The 13506-nt window shown below is 48.3% G+C and overlaps 1 protein-coding gene across 8 annotated transcripts in view; it reads left to right on the forward strand.

Moving 5' to 3' along the window:
- Positions 1–13506, forward strand: part of Csmd2 (CUB and Sushi multiple domains 2) — a 582522-nt gene that overhangs the window by 452561 nt on the left and 116455 nt on the right. For all 8 annotated transcript variants that reach the window (XM_031378716.1, XM_031378717.1, XM_031378719.1 and 5 more), the window contains 2 exons: positions 5334–5525; positions 10109–10247. In XM_031378716.1, coding sequence (XP_031234576.1) covers positions 5334–5525; positions 10109–10247 — 331 coding nt within the window. The remainder of the gene's footprint in view (positions 1–5333; positions 5526–10108; positions 10248–13506) is intronic.

Below are 13506 nucleotides of genomic sequence, written 5' to 3' on the forward strand. Positions count from 1 at the left end.
GCAAAGAACACTGAGAGAGAAGAGTGGGCTCTGGAAGTAGAATGTGGTCCCTCGGGGTGAATGGGGGATGTTGAGGAAGACTCAGGGCACAGTGGTATAGGTCTGTTCTGGAAGTGCCCCCCAACACCCATTGTGTCCTCTGGTTCTTTTTTGAGTTCAGGTCTTGGAAAAGACTGGAAGCCAAGCATGCGAGTGATCTTAGTAATCTCAATTTAATTAAGTGTGCACATCAGTGGCCAGTTATGGAGCTGCATGACAAAGAGCTGCCCAAAACTTGGCAATACTCAAATGCCCAGTTCCTGAGTTGGCTGGTCTTCTGGAACTCAGAATCTCTGGACTTTCTCTTCTGTCTCTCAATTTCCTGAGCAACTGAGACTGAGGGAGTTATATTTTCATGGACTCAGCCAATCCTGGACTAAAAATTCTGAGTGTGTGTGTCGGAAGTGGAATCACATCTTTACTGGACATCTATAGACTTTTTTCTTACAATTATTCCCAATCAATATTGTATAATAGCTATCTCCATATTATATATTAAGTATTAGAAGTAATCTACAGATGATTTCATATATGCCAGTGATCATATAGGCTATGTGCACCATTTTACGCAAGGGACTTCAGCATCGTCTATTTAAGTATTCATGACTGGAAGGAAGCCTAGAACAAGTCCCTCCAGGATACTGAGAGAACCTGGGCATCGTAACTTATCCACACAGCATATGTGCCGTCTTCTGGCCTGGCATTTCCATGGAATATTAATTGGTGCTGAAAAAAAAACAAATGTCCATGACCCAGCCATGTTGGAAAGAAGCTTGGTGGAGGCAAAGCTAAGCAGATTATCTGAGCAGCTTCTGAGAGCATTCCAGATGCACACACACTCATAAATTCAAAACATGTCCACTAAGTCACACTTTCCAAATGTATTTGACCATGAATGACTTTTTTTGAGGCCATCCCAGGAGACTGGCATTTCACGGAGCAAACGATAGCAATTGCTGGGGTGAGCAGTAGAAGCAAGAGAAGACGCCCGGCATACAGAGGAGAGAGTGTAGAAGACACCCCAGGCACTCTCTTAGGGAAGGAGCAACATGAATAGTTAAAGCACACATGCATGTTCTCTGACTGTGCCCACGCTGACAGAGATGGCTTAAAACAGGATTCCAGATGACTATCCCACAGATCTGCATCATCCGGACTCCTCTGTGTCCTCATGGTAGCCTCACAGGAGGGTCCCCAGGCACTCCCTGGTGTGAACTACCTAAGGTTCACTCCTGCAGCTTTATTGTACCTTGGCCAGGCCCAGCTCCCAGGAGTCAGAGTCATCCTTCAAGGTTTGTCTCCAAAACTGCTGCTTCCTAATTCCCCTGTTCTGAATAAGTTACTACAGCCTCTGGCTCCCCCAAGCATCTCACATCTGTTTCTCTAGCATCAGCCAATACCAGCCCTCCTCCCCATCTTGAGTGGCATCTCCTTGGCATCACACCTCTCCCTTAAAGTATGAAGTCTAGGCCAGACCGCTCAGGCTCCCTAGAGTCCATGTATGCAGCAGGTGTTGCAACACATGAAGTCATGAACACATGAGCAGGGGCTTGGGGGTTCCCCGATACCAGGGTTTCCCTAGGCAATCTTAATGCTTATCAGAGTAATCACAACTACGTAGCCACGGGCTCCAGGAAGGCCATGACAACCTGGCCCCTGTGCTCCGAGTACACCCGAGGTTCAGGAAAGGTCACCTTTTCTGTTGCTGTCATCAGTTAAGCAAATACCAGGACTTCTCTCGGGAGAGGGAATGGCTTACCACACATGAACCTGGTAGTGCATGTTTGATGAGGGATTGGGCAGAAATGCCAGGGACGATTAGCACAAGCTCGGCTTTATTAAGTAAACACAACTGTGCAACAGCTAACATCCTGTCATTCCCCAGAGGATCTAGCCTTTCCCTGGAGGCCTTGGCAAGCTGCTCAAATCCAGGAGCATTCAAGAGAGAATATGAGACCCACAAGAGGCGAGCGGGCAGCGTGATCTCAGCCATCTACAGAGCAGGCAGCAGCTAAGCTCCCCACTAGATCATTTCTTAAGAGTTTTTACAGAAACGTGTTGCCACAGACACTATTATTAATCCATGCTGCTGGTGCAGGCTGTGTGGTTTCTCGAGCAAGGTCACAGAGTTAATAAGCAGCAGAGTCTAGCAAAACCCGTGTGTCCAGGATCCCCAAACCTGGTGCTTAATCACTGCTTTTCTATTGCCTACCATATAAATAACCTTTCTGAGTGTGGCCAGAACTGCAAACTGTTTTTCTCCCAGGGAATCATTTACATGTGTACAGCACCCCGTGATGCTGGGGATGAAAGCTAAGTCTGTTTTTAATTGGGAAGGCAGAAGATAATTCCTATTTGACTTTCTAAATAAGTCCAGCGAGTGTCAAATGGCGATGATCTGTTCATTCATTCATTCATTTATCCAGCAAATATTTACTAAGCACTGTCTTGGGCTGAGTACTGAGGACCCTGGGGATAGAGTGATGAGCAGAATTGTCTCTGTTGGCAGAGAGATGCGGGGATGATAGACAAGGAAGATGCAAACAAGTAAATTAGCAAGATTGTTACAGATTGTGCTGGGACAAGAACAGAACAGGATACTCTGATGAAAACAGTGGGGAAGGTTAAGGGTGAGCCCAGAAAGAGGATGAAGGAGGCCTGTCTAAAAAGTGGTATGGAGCTGAAAACTGAACATCAAGGTGAAGTTGGCATAGGAGACTTGCTGCAGGGTCATTCCAGACAGACAGAAGGTGTGCAAGGTCGTGTGATGAGGAAGGGGGAGGGACATTGTTTAGGACTGTGGCTGGGACATAGTGATGGAGCACCATTTAAAGTGAATAAAAAATAAGGGACGGTTTTAGCATCCCCAAAAGGGGAGGGCTTGAGATAGGATGACAGCCAGGCATGGCAGCACAAGGCTGTGGCCCTGGGCCACCCAAGAGGCTGAGGCCTTGGGAGGTAAAGTTCAAGGATTTTCTGCACAACTTAGTAAGATCTTGTCTAAAAATGTAAAATGTTCAAAACAGGGTCATGGTGGAATCCTTGCCTAGCACAACGAAGCCTGGGGTTCAACTCTCAGATCATTTCTCAAAGGGGAAAGGGGAGGCAGAAAAGCAGAAAGACAGAAGGAACAACAAAGGGAGGGAGACATAAAAAGAAAAAAGAAACGAAAGGGAGATAAGACACCACAGAGCAGGCTCTGACAGAGTTTTCTGTCAGAGACTCCAGTCCTTCAGCCTTTGTGGTCCATGTGGCTTGTTACAATTCACTGTCTTCCTTCAAAGCAGGATAGCGGGAAAGCATGCAAACAAATGACCACTGCTTGTGTCTCAATAAAACTTTTATTTATGGAAATAAGCACAGAGGCAGATTTGCCTGTGGGTTGTAGCCTGTCTGATGCTGCCTTTGGTGCTGTGGAATCAAAGGTAGCATGCCATGTAATCCCAGATCTTGTACTGAGTGATGCTGGCAACAGGCTCTCGGGGCTGCCACTCCTTGGCCATCGCCACTGAAGTGCTTCTGGGAGCAAATCCGAACCGGTGCATCTTCCCCGGGGGGTTAGAAGGCATAGACAGTCCAGAATTATGGAGGCTCCATGCCTTAGTGTAAAAGCCAATGTGAACTGTGTACCCTGGGTCACAGTAGATCCCTTGGTTGGAATTAAAAAGTTAAAGTGCCCCAATTGTGGGTAGGGAGCTGTAGGGAAGTCACAGGAGCTCCAGAAAATTCCTGCCTCTGGGATCTGCAGAGCAAATGCTACAAGGACAGGTCGTGCCATCCACTCAGGGTTGGGGAGGTATCTAGGACATGATGGGTGCCTCAGTTTTTCCTCTATCCTTGCCAGTAACCACTGTCCCCACCCTGCCTCTGTCATCAGCTGTAGCAACCGCAGCATCCTCCTTGGCACGTTACCCACTGCCTCCACCAATGGTGATGGTGATGATATGCCACCACGTAGGCTGAATTTCCTTGGGTTGCCCTCCTTCCCTCCCTCCTTCCTTCCCTCTCTCCCTCATTCACTCATTCACTCTCTCCCTCCCTCTGTCCCTTATTCGTTTATTCCTTCTTTCCACCCTCCTATTCCCTGCTTACCTTATAAACTCGGTCCCTGTTAGTCTTAGTTAAGCACCAGTTCACAAACCTCTCCTCTGTTGCTGAGCCCCGCCCCCCCCCCACCTTTTTCACATGTATGTATGTTGTTTGTAGGGCACATACGCATGAGTGTGTGTTCTCGCGTATGGATGTGTGTGCATGTCTGGCTTGGTTTGGAGGCCAGGGTTTGGTGCTGGGTGTCTTCTCAGATCATGCTGAGTTTTTCTTGCTGAGAATCTCCCCTGCACCCAAGGCATCCCAGTTCAGTCATCGTAGCAAGTCAGCATGAGTCCACTTCCCAAGTTCTGGGACTCTACGACAGCTGCCATGGCCACACGGCTTTCCCAAGGGTTCTCTGGCCCTTGTGCTCTTGTCCCCAAGTCATCTGCCCAGCTCCTGTTCTAAGTTTTTCACGCAGAACAGACCGCTTAGGTTGACTTTGAGCTCAGTTCTGCCACTGGCTACAAATATCTGATTTTTTTTTTCCTAAACAAGGTGGAGGTCTGAAGGGTCCGTGGCTATTTTGAGATAGGGAGAGACCTGACCTCAGTAGACTCCTGTGACCCACCCTCATGGGTGACCCACCCTCATGGGCAACTCTAGCAAGCCAATCCCAAATCCTTCCCAAACCCTTTTGCTTAGATCTCTGGTGTTTAAACTGTATTCCCCCTCATTCAAACTGATCATGGCATGAGATAGCAAAACTTTGTGGAACAAGGTTTAGTATTTGTAAACGTAATGCATTTCTACACTCGTAACAATGTAACCAAACTTTTAAAATGTACCTGCTGCTAAATCAGGGGTTCTCAACCTTCCTAATGCTACAACCCTTTAATACAGCTCCTCATGTCGTGGTGACCCCCAACCATAAAATTATTTTGTTGCTGCTTCATAACTGTAACTTTGCTACTATTATGAACCGTAATGTAAATATCTGCTATGCAGGCTATCTGCTATGCGACCCCCAGAGGGATCGAGACCCACAAGTTGAGAACCACAGTGTTAGATGCCCAGTGGTCACAGTGAGGTATTGCTCCAGTGGTGACGGTGATGTAAATGGATCAGACTGTTGGATACAATGACATAGCTCCACTGTAGTGGTCACTGTCAAGGGCAGTGATAATGTGCAGAGATGACCTGTGAGCCTCGCTGACAGCAGACACTGAATCAGCCCCACCCCCTCTTCTGTTCTCTTGCCTCAGTGTCCACAGCAACCTCCTGCAATGACCCTGGAGTCCCACAGAATGGGAGTCGGAGTGGTGACAGCTGGGAAGCCGGTGATACCACAGTGTTCCAGTGCGACCCAGGCTATGCTCTGCAGGGAAGCGCAGAGATCAGCTGTGTGAAGATACAGAACAGATTCTTCTGGCAGCCCAGCCCGCCCACGTGCATTGGTACGGAGCAGCTTCAAGCTTCTGCTCCTCCCTCCAGTCTTGAGGTTGTGGGCCCCAGGCTCCTCTACACAGCAGGCAGCTGCCGTTTAAACCTGGGGCCAGGAGAATGGTACAGCAGAATGATACAGAAAGCCCAGTTTTCCTATACTCACACACACATGCATACATAGTCACAGACACAGAGACAGAGACACAGTTACACAGGCATGCTTATACACACACACACACACACACACACACACACACACAAATACACATACATAAAAACTCACGCACCCATGCACACATCCCATGAAGTTTAAAAAATGATCTCAAAGAATTCTGAGCCAGGCAGATCTGTCCTCTTGTCTCCAGCCAGTTGTCTAGGCTGAATGGGTCACCCGGGGTCAGAAGATCAGCAGATTCCAGGGACAAAGAAAAGATACTTTCTCCCTCTCCTAGGGAATTGCTGACTGCCTGGGTTAGGGTTCCTGAGATCTACCCTTTGTCTTAAAATCTCCCCATTCAACAGATGAAGGCTCTTAATAATAATAATAATAATAATAATAATAACTCAAAGTCACAGTGCTTACAAAGGAAGGAGCACCTTAATCCCTTCCCACCCCAGCTACCTGAGACAGGTAGGTGGGAGGACTTGAAGGCAGAGGCAGCAAGGAAAGGCAGAAAGAGGGACACTAACCAACAGGTCCTCTCATGCCCAGGTGCTCTCATGCCCCAGGTGCTCACACAACCCAGGTGCTCACATGCCCAGGTGCTCACATGCTCCAGGTGCTCACATGCCCAGGTGCTGTCATGCCCAGGTGCTCACATGCCCAGGTATTCACATCCCAGGTGCTCACATGCCCCAGGTGCTTATATGCCCCAGGTGCTCACATGCTTGTGGCTTTTTCTCTCCCTGAGTAAAATGATGAACTCAGTTGCTGCCTATGTCCATGGCTGGTGGACACAGAAGAGTACAGAAACAAGCTGAGCAATGGTGGTACCCGCTTTTAATCCTAGCATTCAGGAGGCAGAGGCAGGCAAATCTCTAAGATTGTGGCCAGCCTGGTCTTCAGGATGACCAGGCCTATGTATACAAAGAAACCCTGTCTCAAAAGGGGGGAAGGGGAGAGAGAGAGAGAGAGACAGAGACAGAGACAGAGACAGAGACAGAGACACAGAGAGAGACAGAGACACAGAGACAGACAGAGACAGACAGAGACAGACAGAGACAGAGAGAGACAGAGAGACAGAGAGAGACAGAGAGAGACAGAGAGACAGAGACAGACAGAGAGAGAGAGAGAGAGAGAGAGAAATGATAGCCACTGAATCTGAATCCAAACACGTGCTGGGCTCACACTAGATGTTTGCTTAGATAGCCCCATTTAGCTTTTCCCTGCAGCTCCCTCAATTTAGCACCATTCCCTCATTATAGCTACAGAAACCAAAATAGACAAACTTGGATATCTTGTCCCAAATTGCAAAGCTAAGAAACACAGAGCCAAGATTCCCACCCACACCAGGCTGAGCACAAAACCCCTACTTTCCCACCACCAATGCATCCTCCCTGCTAGAGACAGACTTAGGGGACTTCCTGAGACCTCTCCCAGCTGTGTTCACCCTGGAAGGTTCCCCGGTGAGGGCCACCCTGATATCTGAGGCCTGGCCTTGACTTGTCCCAGCTCTGGGATCTGGTGCTGGATTCAAGACATTGAATCCAGTTCCTTGGTGGAAATGGGGTTAGCTCACGAACCAAAGAGACACTGGAACCAGCTCAGTGTTGTGAAGAAATAGGGTGTGCAGACAATCAGCCCCAAGCACAGGCTGAGGATCTGTCATTCACTGGGGAAATTGTTCAAGTCTTAGCTTGGGTTCCTCGCCTATGAGGGAAAATGCACATTTCCCTGGTGACGTCGTAGAGTGACAAGATACCTAGGCTATCTCCTCGGATGCTGTCTCCTTTCCTTTCTGCCCCCAATGCCCTTCTTTGTTCGTATTTCAAATCCGTGGGCTCCCTTCCTTGCCTTGAGCCAGAATCCCAAAGCATCCAGAGGCCTTTGTGTCCCCTTAAAGTGTCCCCTGTCCCACAAGGCTGTGACCCTTTTAATATACTTTCCAGAAAAGTAAGGCCTGCACCAGCACCCTGGGAAGGGCTGGACTGGGCTGGGCTGACAGGCAGCAGCTGGGCACTGAGCAGGCCAGTGAGGTTAATTCAGCTTTCATAGCACACTCTTCTGCACATGGCCTCGGGGAGTGTGCCTCCTCTCACAAACAGATTGGAAATCCCAGCGATGAGCCCCTCATTTCCCGCTCCTTGGCAGTCTGCCACGAACAGAGCTAGCTGGCCTTGATGGCCCTGCCTTACAGGAGAGAAACAAAGAAAGAAGGCAAATATTTGTCGAACGTTGTCTGTGATGGATGCCAGGCTAGCTCCAGCCCTGATCCCGGGGAAGTCAGCACGTGAGCTTAGAGCTCTGGTTCCTGGGTTCAAGTCTGTCTTCTCCACAAGGGGTGCTAGGGGTCATCTGCACAAAAGCCATGTCAAAGCTGAGATGTGAAATCCTGGCCCTCCCCCTGCCAGGGGTGCCTTAGGGCCCAGTAGAAGAGTAATGGGAGGGGATTTTAGAAATACCCACAGTCACCCGGTGTGCAGAAGTCTGAGAGAGACACCTGACCTAAGCTGGTGGAGAGTAACTGAAGCAAGAATCCTGACCCAGAATAGTGACATCACAGAGACTCCCGGAGAATAATCCACACACTCTCAGGCTCTGGACACGGGCTTTCTACGTTCCAGACTGTGTCTGGCAAAGCCCTTCTTTGTGACAGGACATCACAGCCCAGACTTGTGGTCCTAATCAGCTGTCCCCTGCACAACCCTGTGCTCAGGTGAATGTTCAGTAAAGGAGAGCAAACAATGGAGGATCCACTAGGAGAAACGTCACATCTGGGCTTCTCCTATGACACTGTAGCGGACGACACTATTCTCTCCCAGGACCACTAGCATTTTGGAGGTCATGCCATACTCCTCCTAAGGAGGAGATAAACTATGGAGCCAGGAAGTTCAGGCTTGAGTCTTAGTATGATTAAGTGAATGACTTCACCTCTCTGGGCCTCAGTGTCCTCTTTGTGTATAGTCCAGAAGAGCATCCTCCATCCTCGCCCTCAGCTCACTGAACTGTCAGTGAGACTGCGTGAGGGACCACTTCATCTGAGGCGACACATCCTGCTCAAATGGACTCAGCATGGTTCCTAGGATGTATCTTTCCACGGAAAGGATGCCCTGTTCATGAGTCTTCTGGGCTAAGATTCGCCTATATTAGGGCCTCTGTGGCCTGAATGGGGACCTTTTTCTCTTTTTGGCACCTGATGACCAACTCAACAGTGTGTCTGTAAGCAACGCACCAGCTCAGCTCTGGTACAAGCCAGGAGCTACTTCCTTGGCCAACCCTTTGACCCTCTGCTACACCCTTTTGTCCCCTTCCCAACCATGGTGCCTGTCTTAGGTATGCTGGTCACCTCTTCCAGCTCCCTGCACTCTAACTGGCCCACCATCCACTGTCGACATTGATAGTGTCCCTGGTTTCCAAATGGAGCCATTGCCCATTGTCCACCAGGCTTCTGCTCTAGACTCTTTATGTTTCCAGCATCTGCTCTATTCGACACATCTATTCTATTCTGTACCACAGCCCTGTCCAGGACGTAGAGACTGAAGGAGGCCCTTGGGAAAATCGCTTGCTGGATCCCTGGCTACCCTATCCTCCCCATCTGTTGAGAAGTCCACCAGCCCAGGAGAGGGTGGCCACTGTGGACTCATGAGGGATGGCAGCACATTGGTCCTGATGAGGTGCATCCTCATCCTTAGGCAAGGAGTAAAGCCGGAAGGCATCTGGGATCCAGACAGATGCCAGCAGAGCTGGCAGCCAAGGAGACCAACAGTGCTTGGCAGGCAAACATGACGGTGTTTTCCACTCCCTGTGATAGTCTGCACAGGGAAGATGCAATAAATACCCATGAGGCTTTCCTGAGTTCCTAAGACAGTGGGAAGATACCACACATTTCATATGCCTGAAAGACAATGGTGACACCATTTTGACCACGAGACCTCTCCACTAAGCATCACAAACACTCCCTGAAGGGAGACATCACCTCCTTTTAACACAAAAGAAAAACTATGCAGGTTAGGTAATTTCCCTAAGGTCACAGCCAGGAAGAACCTGGTTTTTGTTTTTGTTTTTGTTTTAATAATTTATGGAGAGCTAAGGATTCAGCTCCGTTGATAAAGTGCTTGCCTGGTGTGCACAAAACCCTAGATGCATCAGGTCAAATGAGGCATTATGGCAAACCACCTGCAATTCCAACACTTGGGAGGCAGAGGCAGGAAGATTAGGAATTCAAAGTCATCCTTCACTTCATGGCAAATCAGAGACCAGCCTTGGCTTACACAAGACACCATCTCACCACCACCAACAACAACAATGGGTTTTTTATTTGTTTGTTTTGTTTTATTATTTTTTAAACTGAGGTGAAATGTACGTAGTATAAAATGGCCTATTTTTAAGTGACCAAGTAAAGGGGACAGACTTTTCCTCACCTTCTCTCCTCAGCTCCTTGTGGGGGAGACCTCACAGGACCATCAGGAGTCATTCTGTCACCAAACTACCCAGAACCCTACCCACCAGGCAAGGAGTGTGACTGGAAAGTGACCGTCTCTCCTGACTACGTCATCGCCCTGGTATTTAACACGTATGTACCTTTCCCGGGCTGGGAGATCAAGGGTTTTGAGACCTTGGGGGTTGAGGACCTGGGTGGCCAGGTGAGTCCTCACAGGTGTGTGGCAGAGTTCTCAGGTCCAAGGGTAGGAGAGAGATGGAGATGGGCAGAGGGGTCAAGCATCCACTGGCTCTCCTCTCTGCCCCGGGGCCTGTGTCTACAGTATCCTTGCAATAGTTTCCAAAGCAGCTAACATTCTTTCTCTTACACTTTTGCAGCTGCTAATCATAAAGGAGCCCTAACCTGGGTCTCCGTGTCCTACCACATTCCGTGGCCCTCTCCCCAGTGCCTCCTTCCATCCTGATGCTCTGTGACCTTTCCACCTAACCCGTGCACTCACACCTTCATTCTATTCCTAGGCAATTCTGCACATATCTGCCCTTGCCCCTCCCTGCTTCTTCCCTCCAATGGCCTTCCAGGCTACTAAAGCCTTGGCTGCTGCCCCAATAGTCCCATTAGGAACTTTTCTGATAAAAAGTGACTGCTATATGGTATATGGCATAGGTGACCACTGTATGGGACATATGTACACATACCAGCAAATTCCCACATCTCCATCTTCATGCTACCACCTCCTGCCTCAACTTGACCCTTTATCATCTTCCATCCCAGTGATGTCCTAGTCTTCACACTGGCCACTCTGTCTCATCTAGCCTTCCAGGGTACTCTCTCTTATGGGTAACTTAATAGCAAAGAAGCAAACAGGCAGGCCTTTTACTTATTTTTTTTAATCCCTTAATAAATCTACTCTCTTTGTGAGTTTGAATTTCTGAGTTCGGCTTCTACAGTCTGGCACACATCCATCTGTCCAAGCAGGCCACCATCCACACTGTGCCCAGAGCTCCAATCAAACTGAATGTCTGGTAGTTTCCTGAGTCTCAAAGCCTCGCTCATGCATACCACACCTCTGTCTCTGCTTCCCATTGACTTTCTTGTTTCCCCTCCTTGTCCCACTGTTGAGGGTCATGTCATTCCTTAGGATAAGCTCAGGCTGGACCACCACGGAAGCCTGAGTGTGTCCTTCACTAGAGACTAAACATTTTATAGACCCCATGTTGTTAACTATTAACCATTCTGTGCAGTCAGGAGCATAACCTATTGTAGCTTTCCGCCAGCGGACCCTACACGATAGTGGATTGTCCTGGACCGGAGACAAACGGGAACTGTGAACAATAAGCGGGGGGAGAGCAAAGAGGGACACGACACCAAGTAACTGTATCAAGGTGTACTTTACTTAGGGTGCAGAGTGTTTATATAGTAGAAGGCAAAAAAAAAAAAAACGAAACCACAGCAATCAGACTTTTAACATAAACAGGAGACCGGACAAAAGGGAACTGGCAGTCTGTTTACTGCAGGAACTTTAAGTCTGAGTTCTGGCAGAACTGAGCTGATTGTGAGTCTTTGATCTCAGCAGTCAGCTTTTCGCTCCACAGGTGGGCAGCCTCAGTCCCTGGGCCTGCCATCTTTCGCCAAGCAGCATTCTTTCACTTATGGGAACAGGGGAGGGAGACCACAACCTATGGTAGCCATGTTGTTTGTTCTGAAGGAGTAACTTATTATTACGTGTGCAGTAAGCCAGAGTTAAAGAATGAATAAGGAGTGAGAGAGAAACTGATCAAGGCAGGTGCTCAAAACAGCCAGCAGATGTCAACTGGGAAGCCCATTTAGGGTAGACAGCTGGAGTTCCAAATGGAGCCTGTCCCAAGCAGGGCAGAGCATCCCTTCTGGTGAGATATTCAACTGAAAGAAGAAATAACAACAGATAGAGATAACATCATCCAATCAGACACCCACAACATCATACAAAAGCCAGTTGAGGAAGCTGAGGCAGCTGGAGGCACCAAGGGCATGCTTTGCTCCATGGGTGAGCATCCCATGGCTGAACTTGATGTGGATAGACTTCTGACTTCTCTTTCCCACTGTAAGTACTCCTATATAGCTGGATAAGCAACAGTAACATCTATTGAAAATGTTCCACCTTGAGAACAGCTAGGTGTTTAACTCCCAGGATCTTCACTGTTTTGTCCTCCCAGTCACAGAATTAGGGGAAGTGCACTCATTCCTGGAAGGGAGTTAAAGGGCACTTTGAGACACACCCGCTTGGATCTGGAGTGTGGGGGTGGAGATGCAGCCCCACTTTGAAAGTCAGCTTCTCAGTAGGCTCAAACAGCTAATGGCAATCTGCCAGCGTAGTGTCCATGACCTTAGCAGAGCATCCACTGCTTCCAGCACCAGCTAGTTCAGGAAGGAAGGCATGTGTCTAGCATGTCCCTTATCTGGCACCAGACTTGGTACTGGGCATCTTGAGAGAGCTTAGCTAAAAATCCAATGACATGAAGAAGATAGGGAGAGATACAGGCAGAAAAATTCTGGTTCCACCAGGGTATGGTGGCTCATGTCTGCATGCCCAGTGCTGAACTAGTATAGCAATGAGTTCAAGAATTCAAAGCCAGGGGTGGTGAGATGGCTCAGCGGTTAAGAGCACTGACTGTTCTACCGAAGGCCCTGAGTTCAAATCCCAGCAACCACATGGTGGTACACAACCATCCATAATGAGATCTGATGACCTTTCTGGTGTGCCTGAAGACAGCTACAGTGTACTTACATATAATAATAAATAATTCTTTTTTAAAAAAAAAGGGGGGGTTCAAAACCATCCTAAAAAGCAATGTGAAACTTTCTCAAAAGTAGATAGATGATAGATAGATGATAGATAGATAGATAGATAGATAGATAGATAGATAGATAGATAAATGGATACATAGATACATACATACATACATACATAGATGATCGAGGTAGGTAGATAGATAGATAGATAGATAGATAGATAGATAGATAGATAGATAGATAGATAGATGAGGTCATTCCACAATTTGTGACCAAGACAGACTCAGCCAGAGTCTTTCTCTGAGGACTTTTGAAAGAGTAGGTAGTTTCCAGAATAAGGAGATCATGTCCCTCAGAAAAGGGAGGCAAGCATGCAGCCAGCACCAATGTGGGAAGAGTGCCTGTACAGAGGACACACATCCACTTCCTAGGCGCCCACTCTGCTTCCCTTCTCACATTACCCTCTTTGCTACTACCCTAGCCAGGCTGTGGCCCCTCTCTACACCACATGTCTTGGCTAAAGGGTAGAAGGGCCACTTCATTCTCAGTCCGACTGAATGGTCCATCTTGGTGTCCCTGCCCATACCAGGGCATGAGTGCCTTTGCATCAGAAATCTGTTTC

The sequence above is a fragment of the Mastomys coucha genome, unplaced genomic scaffold (assembly GCF_008632895.1).
Source record: "Mastomys coucha isolate ucsf_1 unplaced genomic scaffold, UCSF_Mcou_1 pScaffold18, whole genome shotgun sequence".
In the NCBI taxonomy this organism is placed as follows: Eukaryota; Metazoa; Chordata; class Mammalia; order Rodentia; family Muridae; genus Mastomys; species Mastomys coucha.